The sequence below is a fragment of the Aedes aegypti genome, chromosome 3 (genome assembly GCF_002204515.2).
Source record: "Aedes aegypti strain LVP_AGWG chromosome 3, AaegL5.0 Primary Assembly, whole genome shotgun sequence".
Lineage (NCBI taxonomy): Eukaryota > Metazoa > Arthropoda > Insecta > Diptera > Culicidae > Aedes > Aedes aegypti.
In genome coordinates this window covers 44,733,656-44,759,346 of record NC_035109.1, presented here as the reverse complement: position 1 = coordinate 44,759,346, position 25,691 = coordinate 44,733,656, and the positions used below count along the sequence as shown (strand labels likewise).

Sequence of the window (25,691 nt, the reverse complement as noted above, 5' to 3'; positions counted from 1 at the left end):
AAAAGATGTTTTATGTTTGCCCCAATCAGAGATATTCAGAATCAAAGTAGGCATGTTTTTGTGAGAAAAACAACAATAACTCCCAAACGGAAGGAGATAGCGAGTTTTTTCACCCACCAATTTACGCATTTTTCAAATCTTTGAAAGTGTTTCATAGACTACTTTGACGAGATATTTGAATTAAAAACGCTAGAGCCAGAAAACCAGTTTTGTTCGGACCAACCTATGTCACCGTAGGCAAACAGCTCTAGATCGGCCAATTTAAGAGATACAAAAAACTTTCTTTGGCAAAGTTGCTTGAAATTGAATGGTCTACAACTTACAACCACAATTTTTTTCAAGATATTCTTTGAGAAATCGCTGGAGGAATTGGGTTTATTCTACGAGTGGCGTGAGGTGAGAATTGTCGGTCTCGTATTATACGTATAATTAGTATAATACTGCCCATAAATGCATGTCAGTCCCTTGTTTTCTGGATTTCCTATTCACATGGGATAATTATGCGTTTATAGGCAGTATAGCGAGTTGACAATTCTCGACTTGAGTGAAGTGACTCGCTGTGTAAATCAAATGGAGAGTCACTTCCCTTGAAAGTATTCCAGATGAAGGAACCACTAGGACAATTCGTGAGGCTTTTCCTCGAGAAATCTGAGATGAATCTCTTGAAGTATCAGTTGAATTGGCTCGTAATAGTCTCAGAAGGTTTCTCTGGAGCCTACTGAATTTTGCATCAGAAAACACTGCAAACAAGATAAGGAAAAAGAGACTTTTGAGACTTTGGGTATAAATTAAAGACTTTAAGGCTTAGAAGCCCGTCATTCGCTTTGGCAACAATGATGACTTTTCAACTTGCATTTCAAAGTGATAAAACTCAGTCTTGGTAGTTTATATTGACTTGATAAAGTATTACTGTACGCGCTAACATGCATAAAGTATGCTGATACTTTTTCAGCTGTGTCAGTGCAAAACCAACTGATTTTCTTGGATTCGAAATCTTGAGATGAGTTAGCAACAATCATCAACGACGCGTACAAATTTCAATGACGGCCTACTTCGTCTTAAAGACCTTTCATCAAAAATAGAGATGCAAAAATAGATCATTAATGCATGATAGAATTTCTCAAAAGAAACCTACTATAAGCCCTGAAATCGATAAATTGATTGTTTCGACATTTAAAATTTAAAATTAACATTTAAAATAATTTTCAAAATTGTGCATGAAAATAAGTGAATCTATTACTGATCAAATTTTGAGATATTCATAAAATTCAATCATATCTTGTCAAGTCGATTAAATTGCATACCTGAAAAGATCGTCATTTAACAGCTCAGGAAGGGTTATGGCCGCTATCATAAGTCGTATTTTTTGGGGGACTGGGGCTTAAAACGCGAAAATCCTTTTCCATGAACATATTATACCATGAATTACTGCCTCAAAGAAAAATCCCTGATTATTATCGAAATTCCCTGAGAATTCCAGGTTCAATAAAAATCCCTAAGAATTCAATTTACGAATGTTTCCAGAGATTCTTGAATTTCTATTACTAGATAATAGTTGCAAAAATTGATTACAGATTCATGTATGATTTGTTCAAGTTTTTTATCAAGAATTTGTTCAAAGTGTGGACGAATTTTCAAAAGATTTTCTTGACCCAAGGATTGTACAAGGAATTCTTTGCTTTTTTCAGATGTTGCTTCAGCGATTCCGAAAGGAATGATTTCGTAAATTCTTGCAAAAAAGCCCTCACGAATTCCTCTTGGAACTATTCCAGTAATTCCTCTAATAGCTCTAGAGTGATTGATGCATGGATTAATGCTACAAAAAATCTTGGAACTATTACTTTTATGAAACCCCTTAGAGATATCCAATGCAATCTACAGATTTCTCTTCACTACAATGATCAATTATAATCATTTGCAAACGAAGTAGTTTCGGAATTCCGAAGCACAAGGAAGGTGATATGAACGATCGTACGCACAATTGCAAGCGTTAAACTTAGAGCCTGTTTATTCCAAGTCACATTTATAATCGCGAAAAGATAATAGCGTTAAATTGAATAAAGATTATAAATGCGGGCACAGAAATGCATCGTTCGTAAACTCGTTTAGGGTTTGCATCTGTCCAAGAAACGGGGATAAAGACATACCTCGCGGATGTGGTATCTGTTCAACAACCAGCACATGAAACGCTCCAAGCCCAATCCATATCCTCCATGGGGTTGCGATCCGTAGACACGCTGATCAATATACCAGTAGTACGGCTTGGGGTCAATTCCTTCGCGCTTGTAGCCCTCCATCAGTTCTTCGTGATCCCAGGACCTCATAGATCCTCCGACGATTTCTCCGACATTCGGCAGCAGAACGTCAACGCTCTCGGTCAGCCTTCGGTCCTCCGGGCACTTAGCCATATAGAAGGACTTGATTTCGGCCGGGAAACGGCACAGCATAATCGGTTCGTTAATAGTATCGGTCATTTTCCGCTCCGGTCCTTCCGGGATATCTTCTCCGAATTCGTAGAAAGTTCCATCCTCCTTGGTAACGTTGTTCTCCTTCAGCCAGACGATCGCATCGGCATAGTTCATGCGACGGAATGGTGTCTTCGGTGGAACGAAATCGGGGTTGAGTTCTTTAACGATATGGCCCCATGGCGACTTAAGGACCCGATCTACGACATCAACCACCAAATCTTCCAAACGATCCAACAAGTCATCGAACGAGATGAATGGGCACTCGGCTTCAACGTGGCTGTATTCGGCCAAGTGACGACGAGTGCGGCTCTGCTCGGCACGATAACTTTGGGCAATACAGTAGACATCACCTAGCGCTGGCAGACATGTTTCCAGGTACAGCTGGGAACTTTGCGTCAAGTAGGCTTCCTCGCTGAAATCAAAGAATAGAAAAGATATTATAGTTATCCAAGCTATTTGTGCTTAAGTTCCATCCTACCCAAAGTAGTTGAGCTTGAAGAGTGTGGAACCTCCCTCGACTTGAGTTTGCACCAGCGTTGGTGGAGTGACCTCCGTATAGCCACGATCATGGTAATGCGCACGGAAGGCGTCCATAATCACATCACGCATTTTAAGAATCTTGGAAGTGTTCTCACCACGAATCATAATGTGACGGTTGTCCAGCTGTACATCCGGATGGGCATCCTCGTTCAAAATCGTATCGGCGCCGCCAGCCGGTGCCAGACCAATCAGCTCCCAGTAATCCACATGGAGCTCGTGTCCTCCAGGGGCACTTTTGCCTTCCGGGACTTCCTTCAGGGTACCGAAGAGCTGCACGGCAGACTCCGTTGATAGAACCAAAGCGTTGTAGGTTTGGCACATCAGATCGTTCAAAACGCACTGCAGGAAACCGGTTCCATCACGGAGCGTAATGAACATCAGTCCCTTTCCTTGCCTTCTCAACCGATGCACCCAACCGTTGATCTTAACTCGAATGTCGCGGTTCTCGCTGCCCTTGACGATCTTGATCCTTTTGGCCGGCGTCCACGATGGATCTTCCTTGATGACGATCTTCCTCGCCTCCTCCAGGTTTTGCTCACGCTTCTTGGCGTCCTCCGCTTCGCGCTTCTGCTTTTCGCTGGACTTTAAGCTATCGCGGACCCACAGCTTCTGGATCTTTTTGAGCTGGGACTTGGCCGCTACCTCGAACGGAGATTCCGCCTTCTCGTCCTTGGCATCGACGTAGATGGTTGGGAATGGTTCCTTGCCGGCGTGACGCATCGCCTGTAGGATCGTCTTGAAGGGCTTCTCGGCGGTGCCATCGCCGATCTCGTCGCTTCCACGGGCGTCCGAAGTGTATATTTCCTCTGGAAATTAAAAAAAAGCGAGAGATATTGGACAATTAATATGCAATTTTAAAACCTTCTATCATTCAAATGTATGAAAATCACGATTCATTGAAAATTTCCCTGCAAAAATCTTTGTATTAATAATAGGAACACTGTTCCTTTAGAGGAGCTATGTTCTTATTATGGTTCCTTAAATGGCGCAATCTTTTGATTTCTTATGTCGAGACCTTCCACTATGGGTACTGTTGCGTCAATATATATATATATATATATATATATATATATATATATATATATATATATATATATATATATAGATATATATTTTTTTTTAACAAGATGAGGCTAGAGTTCAAACTTTTTTTTTTTTTTTTTTTTTTTTTTTTTTTTTTTTTTTTTTTTTTTTTTTTAAAGGCATTCCGTGCTCGTGGCCACTACTGTGCCGGAATCAGTTTATCTGTATTTTCCTTACCGATACAGTTCTATTTTTAGCTAATCTATATTTACATCTGCTTTCACTCTCTTCCGCTCTTTTGCTCTCCCACCGAGCAAGTAGGAGAGTGCTCTGCTGTTGGTCCAATCGATTTCCATAAGCCATAGTCCATTGCTCTTGCGGTGGTTCGTTTTGCCGTGTTCCTGAGTCGTTTGAGGCTAGCTGCCTGCGAAGTGGGTCAGTTTGTCTCAGTCACCATCTGATACTGACGGAGGATGGATGTGTTCCCCTAAGCACGGTCCTCCGTGCGGCGTCTTCTGGTGGCTGGACGGGTTATTTTTTTGGAGGGGCTGGGAATTGAATCCATGACCTTCCGCTTATGAAGCGAAAGCGTTACCTCAAGGCTACGGACCCCCCTTATTGCGTCAATATAGGCACTAAGGAGCAATATTTTTAAGCAAGATAATTGTTTCAAATAGCTTTATGATCAAACGGTCAATTGAATATTATTTGATTACTTGTATTTAATGGCTGCTTGAGCACATCAGGAGTTAATCATCAATATTAATCACATTTACCCGAGTAGCCTAGATGGCCGCGTAGTGTCGGTAACGGTCGTTTCAATTGGCTAAGAATTAACACTACGGACTGCCGGTGGTAAAAGTCCCCCTCACAGGTGACCCCTAATTTATGATGTGATGCGTACCGTGCCTAGAAATTAATGGTTAGGAGGGTCTAAATAAAACCAAACCGTTAACGGAGCCTGTGGAGTACCGTGAAGGCCCCTAACTCTGCGCAGCTCCTAATTCTGCGCACTTTTACCAAAGTCCACCAAAATCTGGTAAAATACTTACATTTTTGTTCTAAATTTATTTTTCATGTATTGCTACAATAGTAATAAAAAAGTACGCGAACGATTTTCTTGACAAATTTACGTTTATTATTTTAATACAAAATAAAATTGCTTTAAAAATATTGAAAAACGTCCAAATTGACTGCCCGTTAGCAAAAATGCTAAAGGAGTACCTCATCACTTAAGTCATTTTAAGCAAACTAAAGAGAATATAATTCAGATTTTTAGTACGTAGTCACTAGTTTATTTATCGAGCAATCATCACTGGTGAAGTGCAACTTATTTTCTCTTCATTTTCTTATTCTTCTTAAGTGCGCATAGTAAGGAACCATTTTTCAACTATGTTCCTTACTATGCGCAGCAGGTATAAAACGTTATTTTCAACATACAATCAACCCTCCATATGTCGATATTGAAGGGAACCATCGACTTGTCGACACCATCGAGATATGGAATAGAAATGCTTTGGAAAATTGTTTGAGGGGACCATCATAGTAAGGGAAGATTAAAAAATGACGTCTATCATATTTTAAGGATTTCTACACTCCGTCCCCTCAATCCCCTGTCGCGATTTTACAGTACCTAATGAATGCATTGTCACATTTTCGTATACTCCTCCTCCCCTGAACGATGGACGTAATTTTTGGATGCTCCCTAACCATGCAAAAAAATAATTTTGATTATTTGTATAGTTTCATGAGTCAATATCGAGTAATGGAACATCGAGGTTTAATCGTTGGTTTAGATTTTAGAAAACTAAGTTAAATAGATGTTTTGGAAAACATATGATGATTTCGATTGTTTTGAGAGTTGCACTTAATGGCATTCAATTGAATTATAGATAAAATTCACTTCACTTAGTAAACTTGTTTTAGAGACATTCCACGCTCCACTGGGGACGTAAAGCCGTATAAAGCAAGAAAATGAATAATAATAAATCTTCGAGCTGTTTAGTAGAATACCTATAAGAGAAAATGAAGATTAATTCGGAGTTTAAATACTAGTAATGCTTTTAGTAAAATACTTCAACTGTTATAAAGAATTTATCGAGTGCGCAGAGTTAGGAACCTAAATGCGCAGAATAAGGAGCATTGCAAAAATCAATGCGCAGAGTTAGGAACACGAACAATTATTAAAAATTTGCTATACAAATCATTACTTAGTGAAGCTTTTATATTTTTTCCTTATACATAAGATCAATAAGTATTTGTTTCCAAAATTTCAGAATATTGTGTTTTGTTTTCAATTAATTACAGCTGTTTGAAAATTGAAAAGCCTTAAGTGCGCAGAGTATGGGGCCTTCACGGTATCATTGGAGGGGTAAAATAGCAGAGAGAACAGTATAAAACACATCTTTACAGATTGAGGGCAAAACACTTGAATGAGCTTTATTCATTTCCTTCTTTCCATTCACTTTTGAGCTTCATTCAGTCAGCTCCTTCTACACTCGATATGCGCGCGATGTTGAATGGCGCAAGGGCTGCCATCACTCCTCCTCATCGCGCAGAGATCGCAATCCAATCCTCTCGCGTATGTCCTCCAATTTTACCCTGTTCAGCGGTTTCGTAATGTCCGCCAACATATTCGCCGATGGACAATAAGTTACATTTACATTGTCATTTTGAGCCAAATCCTTCACGAAGTGGTGTTTGGTGTCCACGTGCTTCGAACGCTTCAGTCCTGCATTCTGCTCCAACATCTTAATGCAGCTTTGGTTGTCTTCGAAGATCTGTACTGGTTCCTGTACAGGCTCCCCGAAGTCCTTCAATAGCTTTCTCAGCCAAAGCAGCTCCCGCCAACTTTCAGCTAACGAAATGTACTCCGCTCCCGTCGATGAAAGTGCCACACACGATTGTAGATGATTGAAACTGTTATGCCCGTGCCTTGATTACAATCTTGTTTAGATGGTTTTTCTAGTTTTTTTTCCGCAGTAACGATAACAGTTTTCAAAGTCCCTTTTTACTACACACCATGAAATCTGGTTAAAACAGGTAGCCCGAATTCGATTTTCGATCCTTCACATTTCCGGTCCAATCTGCGTCCGCGTATCCTCGAAGTTCTTGTCTGTTGGCAGCCAATTCCAACTTCATATCACTCGTAGACTTCGGGTAGCGCAGAACCCGTTTTGCTTCCGTCCAATCCGCATTCGTTGGCTTGCTTACCTGCCTTCCAAGAATGGATGTACTGATAGCGATGTCTGGCCGGGTATTTACTGATAGATACAGCAAACCACCGACGAGGCTCTGGAACTTTTCATTATTCGGTAGACTCTCCAGCTCCTCCTTTTGCTGTAGGTATCCGACGTCCATAGGAATCCGTGATCCCTTAGCATCCGCAAGTCCGAACTGTGCAACCAACATGTCGATATAAGCCTTTTGATCCAAGCAGTAGGCGTTGTTTTTCCGCGTCACTCTTATTCCAAAAAAATGTTTCACTTCACCAAGCGTTGTAATCTGGAACTCGCTAGCCAAAGCCTTCACAACTCCTTCGTACACACCAAATTTTCGCTTCAAGTTTCAGCAATTCGATTTACTGGAAGCATATCAGCAATGCGCTGTTTTGCTGATATACAGCATTACCTTCGCTGTTTAACTGGCATTCAGCATAATGATTTGCTGGATTGGATCCAGTAATTATTTTTTTGCTGCTAACCAGCATTTGATTTGGCAATCAACAATCAACATGCTATTTTGCCGTGAACCAGCAAAGTAAATTGCTGAACACTTATCAGCAATTCATTTTTTGCTGAACAACAGCAAACCACTCTGCCTGTCAAGCAGAAATGTCAAATCAAAGTCTCTCAGTGCCGCGTCAAGTCGACCGTGTTTTGCTCGTGGTGGAAAAAGTTTGAACGGAAGAAAAGGTATTAAAAATGGAATCCGATCTCCAAAATATTCTGGAAGAGCTGAAAAACAAAGAGGCTCTTGATTTGGATTTGGAGCACTACTATTTCAACATCAAATTTGATCCATCCTTGGCCAATTTTTATGCATTGTTTACGTCCATTGTTTTCAAGGCAACAAAGCCGTCGACCACGGTCAATGGTTTCTTGTTGCAACTCAAATAAACGTGATCATTTGAGTATTACAAGGGTTAAAATGAGTAACCAAAACACGCATCGATACATAAAATAAAAGAAAATATGTAAAAGTAATAATAAACTTTGTATTCAATGGAAGAAAAATACCTTCAATTACTGTAATTTCAGCAAACACACTCAAAGTGCTGAAAAAACCAGCAATCTTTGTTATTATCAATTTGCTGATTAACCAGCAAATATAAATAGGTTTTACTGGTTGTTCAGCAAAAGAGCTGTCAAATCGGTTTACAATTCAATTACTGGATAACCAGCAAATTCAAATTTATTATACTGGTTATCCAGCAAAACAATTGTCATCTCATGTCAATTTGCTTTGCTGGATGTTTCAGTAAATTTTGTCTTGCTGGAAGAATTGCTGATTAACCAGCACAAAAAAAATCATATATATAGTCTTCATCACGTGATGTGGCGATTAGCGATGGGCGATTTTGAATCTATGTTCCGAAAATCGATTTTTTGAATCTATGTTAGGAGCAAAAAAAAAACGAGTGAATCGATTTTCTTTATTCGACTTGTTGTTTCGATTCAAAAGAATGAAATGAATTAGAAATTTTTAATCAGTTGATAAACTATAAACCTTATTTTGAATCATACTTGAATTGTTTAATATATAATTTTAATTTCCAACGTAATTTAATTGAAGGAATTAAAAAACCATATAAAATTGCTTTTGGTCTTATTTTGAGACCATGTTTTTGTAAAAACATCGATTCAGTAACATCGATATTCGGACCAAATTTGCCCCACGCTAGTGGCGATTAGCATATCATCCACATACACCAGGATGGTTCCGGGTCATTTGGCCGAATGCCATTTGGCTGAATGCCGTTTGGCCGAAATTGAAGACAATTGACAGTTAGCATGCTGTCAATGCTGAAAGAAGAAAAACCTAAATGTAAGCAATTATTTCACTTCTCTGCTAGCGGCCATAGCTGCTAGCAGAGGTTTTCGCATTGCATTTGTAGTCAGCTTTTGACAGTAACTACAACGGTCTAGGACTTATTTGTTCTTCTGTAGCATCGGTTTGCTTTGATGCTTCAAATCGTACGAAGTAAATTAATTCATAGTTCTAGCAATCACGAGTTTAAACTTTTTCTTTTGAAGCTGTGAGCTGTGAGAGTTAGTCTTAGAGGAGAATAACATCTCAGCTAAGTTAACCCTTGGGCCTAATAATATGTTCTTTAATAAGACTCTTACGAGCGTATTATAATCCATAATTCCAATAACCTACGAAAAATATTCAAAGATGAAAGAACAGCCTATGATCAAAAGAAGGAAAAATCTCTTATAAAAATTTAAGCGAGTGTTATGCAAATAATTATTACAGTCGCCTCTCCACATCTTATATCGAAGGGACCATCGAGATAGGGAGAGATCGAGACAAAGAACAAATTTTGGATGAATACTAGATTGAAAAACACTCCGTTGCAAAGAAAGTAATACACAAACAGACGTCATGTTGCGCTCCTAATTTGTTTTGAATCCCAAAACTTTGGTCTAGTAACCTTCGATATTGGTCATATCAACATACGGAGAGAAAACTGAGAACGAAAAATCAACAGAAACACATCGAGATATGGAGATATCGAGATAAGGAGGATATCGAGATATGGAAAGTGAAAATGTATGCAGACTGAAGGGACTTAAGAAATCATCGACATAGGGAGAGATATCGAGATGGGGAGAGTCGACTGTATATCAGTATAACTACGAAGAATTGCCGATGATTTAAGGCTAAGTAGCCCGTCATTCGTTTTGGCAACAATGATGACTTTTCAACTTGCATTTCAAAGTAATAAAACTCAGTCTTGATAGTTTATATTGACTTGAAAAAGTATCACTGTACGCGCTAACATGCATGAGGTATGCTGATACTTTTTCAGCTGTGTCAGTGCAAAACCAACTGGTTTTCTTTGAATCGAAATCGTGAGATGAATTAGCAACAATCATCAATGACGCGTACAAATTTCAATGACGACCTACTTCGCCTTATAGAAGGTTAAATTCCCAATTGAAAATAAGCTTAATTTTTGCCAATAGTTATGGAACCAGTACAAATCGAAACAATAGCCTATGTTTAAAAGATTGGAAAATGTCTGATGAAAATCACTTTAAACCCTAGCATACCGTTGGTAACCCAGAAACGAATCAACCATTAGACGCGAGCTCACAACTTCGTCCTGAATAAACGGATCGTTTTTATTATTCTCTTGGAGCACTAATAAAGCAACAAATATGAGCACATCAAAAAAATATTTAAACCCTACTCATCAGCGTTGAAGCAATATGGTCCTAAAGCCCTGTCCCAATTTTAGTGCCAAACGCTAAAGTTTAGGCCAGTAACACATGTTTACTCAATTTTGTAATGTTTTCCGTTGGTTTGAGTTCAAAAAACATTTTTTTAGATTTTTTCACACCTTTTGGTTTAAACTCAAATTTTGGGTGTATTTTGTTTTCCGTGTCCCTTCCGAAATGTCAGATAGGAACAACCCCAGTGTTAAAACTAAAACCCCTGTGGTGTTTTTGTCGACTAAGCGAACGTCAAACATGATCTTATGTGTCAAGGTTCATTTATGGACCCAATTTTTAAATTAACGTTTAAACATGATATAGCCATTATTTGAGCGGGAAAAATTGCTAAAGTAGTTGCAGTAAGTTGCTCTTTCGTGTTATTGAATAAAAACAAGATTTCATTAAAAATTTTAGGACCCAATTTGATTAGTTTTTGTTCGTCATTCGGCCAAACGACCCTTTCGACCAAATGACATTCGGCCAAAAGGCGTTCGGCCAAACGGCATTCGGCCAAATGGCCAGACACCCACCAGGATATACACTGTGCAGCCGCTCGTTTTCCGCACATATCCAGCTTTTTACGCTAGCTATAAAACTACGGGGGTTATTCGATTTTGACGCTTCTAGCTTGCGTATTTTATGGTTTGGGCAAGGTAGGCCATAATTTGAGATTTTTGATTCAACTGTCAGAAATGTTCACGTCATTTGTTTTTCAGATGTTATTTCGTTGAATTCAAATTCTTCAAATGTATCGTATATTAATTAGAAACCTTATTTGTACAATTTTAGGCTTCATAGAAAATTTCCCGATGTTTCAAGAAAGAGTAAATACAACTAAGGTAATGACATAGTCTATCTACCAACGACCTCAGATTTTCTTGCTACCACGAGCAGATTACGGAGTAAAACCTCAACATACTGAGAAATATATAGCCGAAATGACTAATGAAATCCTCATCAATCAAACTATTTTCTTTTGAAAAAGAAATCTGGCAGAACTTGAAAAAACACGGAAATAAATTTGTAAAACTACGGTTTAGGTGTTTAAAATTCGCCTACCTCAAATTCTACGTGAATTATATCGAGTCATCACTCGTTGATAATTCTGATATGTGGTCATTCATTTATTTCATAACGCCAAAAATGGCCATTTTTGATACCCACCCACCCCCTTGTAACGTTTTTTGTATGAAAATTTAACAAATTTTGTATGAGCCGTAACATCATGAGGACACCCACCCACCCTCTAAAGCGTTATGAAATTTGTGAATATGCCCTATGTATAACGTGCTTTTCACTATGCCAATTTGGGAACACAAGTATTTGATTATTTTTGCACATATGTGTATTTCAGAAATACAGTCGAAGCTCGTTATAACGTCAACTTTTATAACGACAAAAGCTCTCTATAGCGACATATTTCGGTCCCATGAAAAATATTTCAATCTTTTATCTATTCTCTATAACGACTTTTCTCTATTGTGACGGTCCCTTGCGATGTCGTTATAACGCGCTCCGACTGTATGTACGTTTCGATGTAGAACAAGAAATAGATAGATTTTATTTCTTCTCCATTCAAATCTTAATGGAAAAATAAGATTACTGCATAATCTTTCAAGAACCATAGTGCGTACCGGGCAATATCATATTTAGTGGAAACAGCCATCCACATCAGATTATACATTTTTTCCTTCAGTGGACATTCAACTCTGTCGGTTTCAAAGCTTACTTTGATCCAACCACAAAAAATTATAGTGTAGACAAGAGATGTCAGAAAGGGGTGATTCGAAATTTATAGCATGCTAGCGTAAAAAGCTGGATAAGCACGGGTCAGCATCCGCCTGCCGGAATCCCAGTCGCTTCATAACATCATTCAGCTTTTGGTTCCAAACCCTGGCTGATTGCTTCAAACCATATAGGCTCTTACGCAAACGACACACCTGTCCTTTTTCCACTCGTAGTCCGGGTGGTACCCGCATATAAAGCATATAAATGGTCTCCTTGAGATCGACATTCAAATATGCAGTTTTCACGTCGACGTGCCTGACCTGCAGCTCATCTCGTCCAGCGATGGTCAGCAGTGTATGAAGCGTCACTTGCTTCGCGACTGGAGCGAACACATCGTCGTAGTCCAGGCCATATCGTTGCGTGAAACCTTGCGCTACTAATCTCGCTTTATATCGTATTAGCTTACCTTGCTCATCCTGCTTCTTCTTATAGATCCAGCGGCATCCGATGTTCTTGCTTCCTGGCGGCAACGACGTCAAGTGGCCAGTTCCAATGGCCATTCTCAGGATCAGTCACTGCCTCTTGATAGCTTCGGGGTTCACACTGTTGACTCCGAGTCAGTTTGCCATCCGCCACGTAACGTTCAGGTGGAATACCTTTCGTTGACCTTCCAGACCGACGAGGTGTAACGGCTTCTCCTGCAAATGAGTCGACTCCCCCTGGATCGAAACTAGTTCGCCATCCTGTCGAGAGACATCACTGCCATTGGCATCTTCATATAAACTCCGATCTGTTGGATTTTCAAAACCAAGATCCAAATTGTCGCAAGATTCTTCTTCAAACCCACGGAATTCTTCCTCATCGTCACTATCTGCGTCCAGCTCATCTTCGGAATCTTCATCGGACTCGTCCGACTCTTCATGCCAAATGTTGCTGGACGGTTTCACCGGAGGCACCACGAAAACTTCCTCATCGACTGCTTCCGGAATCTCTCGATCACTTGACGGCAAGAAACGAGCATCACGACTGAAAACGATTTCGTTTGTCTTCAATTCGATGAAACGCCACGCTTTATGCTGCTGGGAGTACCCAACAAACGACAATTTTTTCGCCTTTGATTGCAGCTTCGTCTGCTTTTCCTTCGGGATGTGCACATTAGCTTCCGAACCAAACATCTGGATCATGCTCATGTCCGGCTTCGTACCGTGCCAAATCTCGTAGGGCGTCTGCTGCACCGGTTTCGTTGGCAACATATTCTGCAGATGGTTGGCCGTATTAACCGCCTCGGCCCAGTAACGATAATGCAACCCAGAATCGATGACCATACACCGTGCCATCTTTACCAGCGAACGATTTTTGCGCTCCGCTACTCCGTTCTACTGTGGCGTGTATGCTGTCGTAAACTGCAGCTGAATTCCTCCCTGCTTGAGAAACTTGACCAACTCTGCGCTGCGGTACTCTCCTCCTTGATCCGATCTGATGATCTTCGGGGGTCTACCAAACTGCGTTTTCACCAAACGTACGAAATCTCGGATAACGTCCACGGTATCCGACTTCTTCTGAAGAATGTACAGAGTGGTAAAGCGGCTGTAGTTGTCGATCAGCGAAAGAAAATACCGACGACGACGATGGGTTTGTGTCCTTGAAAATATAATTTTTGGCTGCGTTTTATATTCACCCTAATGACTACACATTAACTATTTATATACCAATATGTATAAAAACTAATTGACACTTAACACTTCACTTAACTTTAAACAGAACGAAGAAAATAAAAATACATGAAAATTTCTAGTAAGACTAGCAAATTTCGATTCCAACATGGTACTTATCTTATGACAAATAGGTATATTTCGTCTGCGACTTACAGACTTCTTCAGTGTGAATCACTGTTTGGTTCTATAGATTCGTGCTTTTAAAAATTCTAGATGTTTCTTCGATTCATCTTCACCATAAATTAACAAACCAGTTATGGCTACAGTGGTTCCCTATTTGGCTTTATGTGTTTTCTCGAAAACTTTCACATTTTGAATATTGTTGAATGTTTTATCATCAAGATTCTATTGATATTAAACTACTAAAACACACAGAATGAATAAAAAATTTGAATATAATCAAATTATCACGTATGGCGATATAGGGAACCATTATGTCCATAACTAGTACACCTACCCTAATCGGTGATTTCCATAAGCCACATAAATCAATTTGTCGACATTTCAGAGTAGACCTCTAAGTAGACTTCTCACAAACTCATACCTCAACATGCATAACCGGCGCCTAGTTGACGAATGTATATTGAAATGTATACTGTATATTGAATGAATTACGAATTATTTATAATTGACAAGCTTCATCAAGCTAATAAGCTTTACACTGTTGTAAACATCAATGTGTTAATAACAGAGTTTAACCTACCATAAGTTGCTATACCAAGAAATCATTTCCTAGGCAGGGTAGTAGCCGAAACCACGATAACACGATTTCCAATTCGTTCCAAACTACGCTGAGCGCTACTCTCGAATGATGTAGTAAAAAGGGACTTTGAAAACTGTTATCGTTACTGCGGAAAAAAACTAGAAAAAACCATCTAAACAAGATTGTAATCAAGGCACGGGCATAACAGTTTCAATCATATACAGTCAAACCTCCATGACCATCGACTCATGAAAATATTGAATAATGGAACAATAATGACTTGGAAAACTGTTTGAGGGGACCATCATAGTAACCATGAAACATTGATTTTAGTATGGTTCCATGAGTCGATATCGAGTAATGGAACATCGACTCATGGAGGTTTGACTGTACAACCGTCGCACGCTTTACAGCTCAGTTTGCAACCCAAAAGAAATGTAGTGTTCTAGTAGGAACGTAACGCCAGAAAGAAGACGATGGCTGGCGTCAAGGCTATCAAACGAAAAAAGTGTGATGCTTCTTTCCTGATCCTGCTTTCTTTTCCTGATTTTAACAAGGGTTTCATCAGAAATAATATACGGCATTTTCCCAAAATTTCTTTTTACTAAAGAGATTTCTCCTGAAATGTATCCAGTGCTTTTTTCACGGATTTCTCAAGGAATTGTCTAATCTTAATTTTACCGGTTCCCTGAGAAGTTGTCACGGACCTTCAGGAGTCTGTAGACCGCCGGTTGGATCTCTTTCGACCGCGTTGGCATAGCGCACCCAAACCTTTTTCTGAACCAAAGGGCGTATTCATTTCAAATTATATTTTTGACGCACACCAATGCGAATGCTTTTCCATATCCAAACTCCCAGTGTTTTCTTGTGGAAGTGCAGAGGAATCTTCGGTTTTCATAAACCAAGTAACACGTCAACATTCTCCGCCCACTCCCAAATTGACCCGCATTCGAACGCAACCGGCACCTTTATTGTTTGTGAGCAATGAGCAATGAGCGCACCAGTACTTACACAATGAGGATGCTACTGATCCCGAGTAGCGTCTACTGGTTCCCTGTGCAAGAGCAGCTGTTCTTGCAATAACGGAGTAGCAACTGCGGTTACAGCCCTTTCAACAAAAAATAAGGGTTAAGAATAAACTCTTCTATACAAAAATCTGCCCCATTTGTTCCCATTTCGGACTTGAAGCCTCTTCTATTGTTGGTCTTTCATAACTTCATTTTTAGTAGATTTTACTTGGGATTTTATACTGACTTGCCTCGCTATACCTAGAATATTGTAAAAGGCTCCATGTTTTGAAAAATTTTAGAGCCTCTGCTAGACAGCAAGAAGGGCCTGCTAATCACTGCTGCAGCTTTAGAGGTAGACCCAAAGACGAATAAAGACCTCCATGTTCCTTGCAATTGCCTAGAGCTGTATTGCATGAGGTAACAGAGCAAAATTTAGAATGCCGTGAAAAGTGTATTGCGATCTGCCAAACTTGGGTACCTTTTGCAGTATTAAGAGACCAAATGCAGTACTAGCACTGGTACGCAATCTGAACCCGACTACTATGTTTCATTTCGTCTTTGGTATACCTCTACAAAGCATAAATCTAAATCAAAAGGGCAAGAATGAACCAACATTAGTAGACGTTCCATAGAAAAATACGAAGTTGGAAGCTTACTAACTGGTTGGATGTTTTGGATATGAGTCATTATAACAATCATCCCTGATCCTTAGTTGACTTCAAAATCCTCGAACAGGATTAGTTCTGTGCACTTTTTTCAAATGGGCGAAATTGACATCGACGCCAAAATGAGAAACCATCGAATGAAATTTTCCAACGGATAATCAATTCCCTATTTCTTAAGAAGAAATAGTTTGACCCTCATTTCTGTTAACCACATTCATTGTAAGGTGTTTTATCATTCAAAGTAATTTAACATTTATTTATTTTAATTTTGCGTTACTGTGTGGTACTGAATGAACATTGTCATAGATCTTGTCTTCCAACCCTGTTATGATGGCTGACAATCAAAAGCCTGTTGAAAGATATCCGAGAATGTAGCAGCGGATCGAACATCAAACGATCTAGTAGGCATGGCACAACTTTGACGCCTCACTCCTATAGTAACGTCAGAATGGAATGAAAGGTTTTTCGTGGGGCTCCCGCTTGCCAACATCGATTCCGAGCTTCACATTTGGCGATCCTGCCAGAATTTTGAATAATATTTCGTGTTCCTGGAGTGCCTGGATTCGTTAACAAGCGGGAGTGTCCACTAGAAAATGTGTTTGTGTCGAGTGCTTCTTCAATCGCGTGTGAAAATATGTGTTCAGAGTGATTGTGGAGTGAAGTTTGAATCTGATAAAAAAGGCATATATCTGTAAGTAAACAGCAATGTGGTATTTTTCTATGAACAAGAGAAAACTGATTGAAGAGGAAATATAACATGAATATGTATTAGCCGCTTCACTACTCGTTGAAGCAGCAATGTTTCTCTCTGTGCTTGTTGTTGTTCTTATTGAACACCAGCATCACCTCAACTATTTGAGTTGCGCGATGCAGGCTTTGAAGTGAATATTTTGTTTTGCTTTTGAATTCAAACAGATTACTTCGATGAAAATATTTGAATGTTAGTGTGTGCAAATTTTCCTAGCCATGGGCGATTTTGAATTGATGTTCCAAAAGTAGATTTTTCGTTCCAATTAATCGATTTTTTTTATGTTGGCACTACATGAAATCCTAATTCAAGGGATTTGGTCTTAATTTGAACCGTTGTTCTTGTAAATTTGCTTACGAATGGAAAAACCGAATCGATTTAAAAAAAAATGGATACAAAGGATTCGATTGAATAAACGAAACGATTCGACGTATCGAATTTGAATCGATTCAGTATTATCGATGTTTTGGTCAAATTTGCCCAATAGTGCACATGATTGTTTTCTTTCCTATTTGCTTCAGTACATTGTGTATCCAGTAATGTTTACAAGTTAAGTGTGAAGCATACTGAATCGGTAATTTTTTGTGAATTTTGTGTCGATAATCGGTGAGATCCAAACTATTTAAATCTGCTCAATTCATTATTAGTTCTAAATAAATGCCATGTAAAAAAACATGTATGAATGCATAAAAAATGTCCTTAACACGACTGGTAGTCGCAATGGAAAAAATGTCCTTAACACAACTGGTGTTTGCAATGCAAAAAAAATGTCCTTAACGTGACATGTGGTTGCAATAAAAATAAATATTCTTGCCGCGATTGGAGTTTGCAATAAAAAAAAAATGTCCCTAAAAGCGACTGGTGGTTGCAATATAAAAGTAATGTCTAACGCGATAAATGATTGCAAAATATGTCCTTAACGCGACTGTTGGTCGCAAACTTGTTCCTATCAATCAATCAATCAATTGATATTGCTAGCGCGACTGGTGGTCGCATGATTGTTTCTATGAAGTGCTATTGATGTTGTTAACTCGACTGGTGGTCGCATACTTGTTCCATTGTGGTGTACACTTGCTACCGTGACTGGTGGTCGCGTATTTGTTCTTAATAACTGCTATTGATGATGTTAACTCGACTGGTGGTCGTATACTTGTTCTTAGCAAGTATTATTGATGTTGTAAGCTCGACTGGTGGTCGTATATTTGTTCTAAGAAATTGTGGTGTACACTTGCTACCTCGACTGGTGGTAGCATACTTGTTCTTAGTAACTGCTATTAATGTTGTTAACTCGACTGGTGGTCGTATATTTGTTCTAAGCAATGGTGGTGTACACTTGCTACCTCGACTGGTGGTCGCATACTTGTTCTTAGTAACTGCTATTAATGTTGTTAACTCGACTGGTGGTCGTATGCTTGTTCTTAGCAAGTATTATTGATGTTGTAAGCTCGACTGGTGGTCGTATATTTGCTCTAAGCAATGGTGGTGTACACTTGCTACCGCGACTGGTGGTCGCATACTTGTTCTTAGTAACTGCTATTAATGTTGTTAACTCGACTGGTGGTCGTATGCTTGTTCTTAGCAAGTATTATTGATGTTGTAAGCTCGACTGGTGGTCGTATATTTGTTCTAAGAAATTGTGGTGCACACTTGCTACCTCGACTGGTGGTCGCATACTTGTTCTTAGTAACTGCTATTAATGTTGTTAACTCGACTGGTGGTCGTATATTTGTTCTAAGCAATGGTGGTGTACACTTGCTACCGCGACTGGTGGTCGCATACTTGTTCTTAGTAACTGCTATTAATGTTGTTAACTCGACTGGTGGTCGTATACTGGTTCCTATCAAGTATTATTGATGTTTTAAGCTCGACTAGTGGTCGTATATTTGCTCTAAGCAATGGTGGTGTACACTTGCTATCTCGACTGGTGGTCGCATACTTGTTCTTAGTAACTGCTATTGATGTTGTTAACTCGACTGGTGGTCGTATGCTTGTTCTTAGCAAGTATTATTGATGTTGTAAGCTCGACTGGTGGTCGTATATTTGTTCTAAGCAATGGTGGTGTACACTTGCTACCGGGACTGGTGGTCGCATACTTGTTCTTAGTAACTGCTATTAATGTTGTTAACTCGACTGGTGGTGGTATACTTGTTCTTATCAAGTATTATTGATGTTTTAAGCTCGACTAGTGGTCGTATATTTGCTCTAAGCAATGGTGGTGTACACTTGCTATCGCGACTAGTGGTCACAAATTGGTTCCTAATAAAAGTGATGCTCACATGCATGCGCGACTGGCGGTCGAAAATGTATCTATAGAATAATATATGTAAGCCCAATGATGTATAGTAACTTAGTAGATCAAGGTATGTTATATCAAAACAAGTAACAACAGCCAAACAAGTCTTCGAGTGAGTATTTCTGTGAAAGTACGGTGGTTTGAATGTACAACAAGATGAGAGTCAAACGCTGATGCTACTCTGTTCAACATGTATATGTCAGTTTATTAATAGCAATATTTTGTCCAAAATTAGTTCGTCTTAGAGATGTCATTGCATAGAATTAGCTTGCCGTTTCTAATGAATGGAACGACATTCAACCGATCAATAAGTTCAACACCGTATCCTACAGCGGAAAAATGTTTCCAAGTCGCATGTACAAGTGAACAGTTGAGATATGAGACAGTATACATCGGGGAAGTTCTTAGCGATGTGAAAGATATATCTTAAATTCCTAAAAGCTTTCGTGATGACGAAAACGATGTGAAAACTCATCACTTAAAACTTTTTTTTCCTGAGAAGAGGGAGGATGTGTGGTACTGAATGAACATTGTCATAGATCTTGTCTTCCAACCCTGTTATGATGGCTGACAATCAAAAGCCTGTTGAAAGATATCCGAGAATGTAGCAGCGGATCGAACATCAAACGATCTAGTAGGCATGGCACAACTTTGACGCCTCACTCCTATAGTAACGTCAGAATGGAATGAAAGGTTTTTCGTGGGGCTCCCGCTTGCCAACATCGATTCCGAGCTTCACAGTTACAATTCTGAGAAAAAAATAGTAACGCCCATTCCTGAACATAGGTTGTGATTGCGCCCTTCAGCATAACCGCCTTATGTCAAATCATAAATCTAATTGCGCCCCCCTACCGAGTCCAATTGGAAAACCATCTGTCAAATTCGCCTCTTTGTTTTCCTTTTTGCTGGAAACAGTTTCAATTGCGCCCTTCTGCACAAAACAGTTTTGCGGTACATTTTCCAAAGGAAAACTATTAGCTTTTGTGAAAAATCAATATTATGCGCTGGTAAAATCACCTCGTCGTCCTCAGCAGCAGGAACAGCCCGCTTGGACAGGCTAGCTGTTGTCAGGAGAAGCCGAAGGTAAGTGGTCTCACAAACCATTGGATACCACCCAAATCATCGAAAACAACATCTACAGAACATATGTTTTTTTTTCAGCCAGGCATATAGAATTCCTTCTAGGAATCGTATTGGGCCAGAGGATGAAGCGTCTTTGCATATACTTTCGTCTGTATGGGAAGGTGTCGGATCACCTGCGTCAGAAATTCAGACGGGGGCAACTTTTTAAACCCCATAGCGGCGAAGGTATGTTACGATTTTTATTACTATTTTGTTTATTTGGTGTAGTGTGATGAGCAGTGAACAGAATAAAGGACTACGTTCACCGCACTATGTGTTATCTAGCAAGGCTAAGTGCGATTTATGTACCAAAGTATTCCATCATAATTCGTCGCACGATACCATGTTTTCTACCTCTCAGTTTAGGGTAAATAATGCAAGCGCCTTGAATTAACACTCATAGTAACTGATGGCAAAAAAATAAGATACAATTTATTTAACAATCTTTGACCATAAGCTCATATTTCATCAAGAGCCCTGAATTGAAAAGAGAATTCAAATTAGCCCTTTTGTCATCGTTGTTTTGTGTGGGAGGAAATGGGCGAAATTGCACGCAAAGAAAAAAACAATCAAAATTCAATTACGCCCATTTGTTTTTCATAATTTATTTCACGTGGAATCTAAAGAAATGAAATTTTATGGATTTTTTGGCAAGTACGATGCAAAATGATGCCAGCTCAGCTTCTAACTCAATTTGCTGTTTTTTGTTAGTTTCGCCCTTTTGAATAAAGTATCCAGAGTTAAATAATTTTAGTAGCAACTTAGTTGCGCATTATTATTGCCCTGCAAACATTGCAATCAGTATGCAAATAGGGATTTTCCATGCTTTATGTTTTTTTCCAACAGTGTCGCGAGTGTCGGATACTGAAAACAATCGATTCCCTGAACACATCATCAAAACGAATCAGACACGGGTGCAGAATCAGGCGGTACTTACGTATGGTTAGGTTCTCCATCCTTGCTTCTGCTTCTGATGCAGCTGTTGACTGGTCAGAACACTCACTTTAACTATTCGCAAGAAGCACCTTGTGATAGCAATTTATGTATCAGCAGCACTTATCTCCCGAAAGGAAGGGTCTGAACTTTATCAGAGATCTGCAATTTCTGTTGCAATGCCGTACAGCTCTTGCTGCATATGTGGAAAAGCGAACCACTGCCGCGGAGACCGCACCGAAAGTGTGCGTGCAAAAAGACGAATGACAGCGGAATGTCATTCTGATGCCTGATTAGGTCGACGTTTTTGCGTATGCCAAGTAATCCCCTTGCCAAGCCCGCCCGTTAACGACGCACGTGTTTATGTTGTTGATGTTCGCATGACGGTGCGGTGCTCTGTTTATTTTGGGTTGTCGTTCGTTTAGTCGCGAAAATCAGTTACAGCTACATACAGCAGAGAACAGTTACAGTTCTGGTTTGGTCCGGAAAACTATGGAGCTGTGGAACAGAAGAGACCTGGTCCCTCCGGTGCTGAATACGTTCCCATGCAGAACAAAAAACAAGAAAGAAGGTATGTTTTCCTCAATTCTAGCAAATTAAAATCATTCTAAATAAAACATTCCCCCAGAAAGTGTATACCATACCTTGGCCTTGGTCGGCAGTACATTTTATCAATAGGGGAAACTGGGTTGAATCGTTCTCCTGGGAAACATGATCTCTACGTGTTTCTTTTCAGAATAAAATTTATTATACCATCAGTGCACCAGTATCCAGTCATGTTTCAGTACCCCGCTCACACTGAAAAAAGATGAGTTTAAACAAAGTATTGTCGCACCGCCACCAAACCGGATCGCGCCAGTGAGACTCGCGACGCGCCTCAACTCGCCGCATTTTGAAATAAGTTTTTTAGTGTGGCGCTGCATTCTTACGATTTTTATTAACACAGCGCACTATTCAAATATTAGCTGCGATGCACGGTGCCCGAGAAAAAAATAATTATAAATAAATGTTGGTCTTAATTTCTACCGGATACATAATAAATTTGTAAACTTTAGCCACTAGCATATTTCGAATGGATATGTTTAAGCATATGGTGAGCATTTTCTCAAGAAACCTTACTTTTTTAAACTTGTGAGCGGGCTACTGGTGCTCTGACGGTATATAGGCTGGGGACACTTGATCCATGATCAGAAATATACAGACATTATATTTGGATTCTATAACATACAGAAAACCATTTCCCCGAAAACCGTTCCCTAGCATTCAATTCCCTAGAACACTATGTACACAGACTGTGCTATATACCTACTCCAGAGCAGTGAATAAATTGTCACCCAACACGCAGTAACAAAGACATTGTCACCTCCTATTCTTGTTGCAACAATTTTATTCCGCAACATGAGTTTGTCATCACCTGAACAGAATATGACAAAGATCGATCACAACGTGCGCGGCGATTTTCTGGGCTTCGCATTGCAATTTTCGAGAACTTTCTCCGTGTTGGTAAACATTGACACATTATCAAACAGCATCCATAAAACAAATTAGGTTTTGTGTTTAAAATTACTGATTATTCGCGAGTTGAAAAGGTTGCAACAATATTGCGCTCTGTGATTGTCATGACAATTCTGCTTTTAATTGTGTCCTTATCCGCAACAGTTGTGACAAACGGTTGTGAGCGAGCTTGCTTTGTTGTTTGTTTTTCGTCTATTTTGATGATAATTTGATTCACTGCTCCAGAGTTAAAAGAAACATTTAGTTGAAAATATTTATTTGGAACTCCATTCAAATTTCATGTTATGCATCTCCGAACTGATTAGCTATATTATGCAAATTCGACAAAATAAATAGGTATTCATCCTTATTCTGCACATTTAATGATACACCCTTCTCCACATCAAATGTACAATAATGACTTTTAATTTGACACAACATAATGATGTACCCTGCTTTCGGTCTTGTCATATTGGCGATATAGATAAAGTTTTCCATAGGGAGACCATTAAAATATTCATACTAGGGAAATTCTTATAACTTTTTGATAATGAAAAAACACGTCTGCTTTGTTTGGAATTCAAAGAACAAGAGAACGAATCTCGAGTATGTTTATTAACGGTAAGTTTCCTCTCTCATTCAAATACATTATCGTTCTCGAAACGACTGTTTCGAAGGGTTCTGGCTCTTTACCCGAACATTACAATTCTTCCTCCCTTAGATCTGACATTATTTCGCATGTTTCGCCCAGGACTCAATGACGATTCATCGTTCTAAACATTGCTACTAGCAGTTTTTTTGAAAAAGATTTTCTTGATATGCATCTCTTTTCGATCGCGAAAAACTTCGCGTTGCTATCAGGCTAGTTCTTGTGCATTTCACTCGTTTCTTCTCGATGTTCTGCCCAGTTTCGGTGGACTCGTCTGGAAATCCGAACAGTTCTTCAGAGTCTAGGGAGTCTCTTCGTCGCTTCTCTCGTTGTATAGACACTTGAGTGTCCGAGTTGGATTTTCGAGGACCTGCAATCTTCAGTTGACTCCTGTGAGCGTTGCAATTATGCCTGTATTGGCGAAATAACATTCTGTTTCTCAGGCGAATCGAGATGCTCTACAACTTCTTCCCTCAATTTACACGGCACGTCGTAGGTTTTTTGAATATCGGTTTGTCCTCTCGAAGAACAAGGTCAGCTTCAAATCCTGCTATTGGATATGAAAAATCACTATCAAATACTTTAGGAAAACGAGATTTAATTATTGATTCAATATTACCCTTGTCAGTATTAGAGGCTAGTCTACTATCAACATTACTGTTTACTGCGTTGATCCCTACCGAATTTTCAAAAGTATTAGGACTCCAGTTTAAATAGAAAATGTCCAGCCAATTTCTACCAAATAACGGCACAAACTGTCTTGTATAATCAAGTGACACTCGTATAGACAATTGTTAATCAACCGACTAGTACCTTTAGGAACCGCGATATGATTAAAGTACGTTCTAAAGGTTTCCAAACTTATAACCGTAACCGCCGCACCGCAATCTATCTCCATACTCAGCATGATACCTTCAACGAAGACCTTTACAATGCATGTCTTACTAAATTGTTTACTAGGTATCATCATGCAGATATAGTCAACATCCTCATCCATAGACTCTATTATTTGCCTCCTTTTGAAATCGTAGCTAAATTTCAATTGGTGCATCCTCAACATAATTTACATTTTTACGATTTTTCAATTTATAACAATTGCGTTTAGCGTGATCTCTCAGTTTACAAAAGCTATAAATTACATTTTGAATAGGATTGCTCTCTCGGTATCCACGATGATCTGCATAAAGGCATGTTCACAAATTGCATAACGCTGGAGGAGGTGGGTGTCCTCAAACTGTTACAGTTCATACAAAATTCGTAGATAATTAATATAAAATGCGTTATGAAATTTGTGAATCAACCCTAATTAGTACTCAGTTGGTCATCATAATGATTATAATCTCGTCTATGGATATCATAAGGGTTAATGGGGGGAGGGGGGGTTTGAGATGTCTTACGTTCCATACAATTTATTTTTTATTTTCATACAAAAAATCTTATCATGGGGAGAGGGGGGGTTGAAAAATCCCGAAAATTGCCTTACGTAATAAATGGACAGCTCCTTATTAAACGGATCCAATAGCTTTTCTGACTACTTTTTACAATGTCACAATAGGAATTGTCTCATGCACGGGAAAAAATTCTGTGGTAAAAATAACTATTTTAGCTGACTACGCCCATTCTTAAAACTACCATGGAAATTCAGACCAATTTACTATGTTTACGGTACACCCCACCGCATTACTGGCACATTTGACAGAAATAATTTACAACAATCTGATTCCGACTACAGACATGGTAAAATCAAGCACATTTCTGGTCTGCTGAAAACTGCCGGTGCGAGCGCTTAAGTTAACTCCCTAAAATGGTAGTTTTTACCGCACAATTTTTTTGCGTGTGCTCACCAGCTCGGAATTCTCTTCAATACTCAACAGTTTCACTTCTTCACCAACAAAATGGCGGACCAAGCGTCTTCAGCACAATAACAATGGCTACGTTACTTTTTCCAAACCATGTTCATTATTATTTCGTTTGTTTGTGTAGTATTCTTTTCTTTTTTGTACTAGTCAGAATCTTTATGTTGCGGCAGATCCTCCAAAAGTGTCGCGAATATCAAGTCCCTACGCACCACCTATTCATCGATTTCAAAGCGGCCTATGATACCATCGACCGCGAAGAGCTATGGAAGATTATGGACGAGAACGGTTTTCCCGGGAA

The 25,691-nt window shown here is 39.3% G+C and overlaps 2 protein-coding genes and 1 long non-coding RNA gene across 3 annotated transcripts in view; 2 read left to right on the top strand and 1 right to left on the bottom strand.

Moving 5' to 3' along the window:
* Positions 1-1,981: 1,981 nt before the first annotated feature.
* LOC5568150 (asparagine--tRNA ligase, cytoplasmic) lies at positions 1,982-21,672 on the bottom strand. The gene is made up of 3 exons (XM_001652046.2): positions 21,396-21,672; positions 2,947-3,814; positions 1,982-2,880 (listed from the first exon to the last, which is right to left on the bottom strand). The coding sequence occupies exons 1-3, from the start codon at positions 21,412-21,414 to the stop codon at positions 2,106-2,108; spliced, it is 1,662 nt and encodes a 553-aa protein (XP_001652096.1). The 5' UTR covers positions 21,415-21,672; the 3' UTR covers positions 1,982-2,105.
* LOC110679412 lies at positions 20,016-21,013 on the top strand. Its single transcript, XR_002502466.1, has 2 exons — positions 20,016-20,419; positions 20,498-21,013. It is a non-coding gene; the product is annotated as an uncharacterized LOC110679412 (long non-coding RNA).
* A 77-nt stretch (positions 21,673-21,749) lies between the features above and the next one.
* The window catches only part of LOC5564277, a 42,820-nt gene continuing 38,878 nt past the window's right edge, over positions 21,750-25,691 (top strand). The window contains exon 1 of the mRNA XM_021853933.1: positions 21,750-21,962. Coding sequence (XP_021709625.1) covers positions 21,884-21,962 — 79 coding nt within the window. The 5' untranslated portion in view covers positions 21,750-21,883. The remainder of the gene's footprint in view (positions 21,963-25,691) is intronic.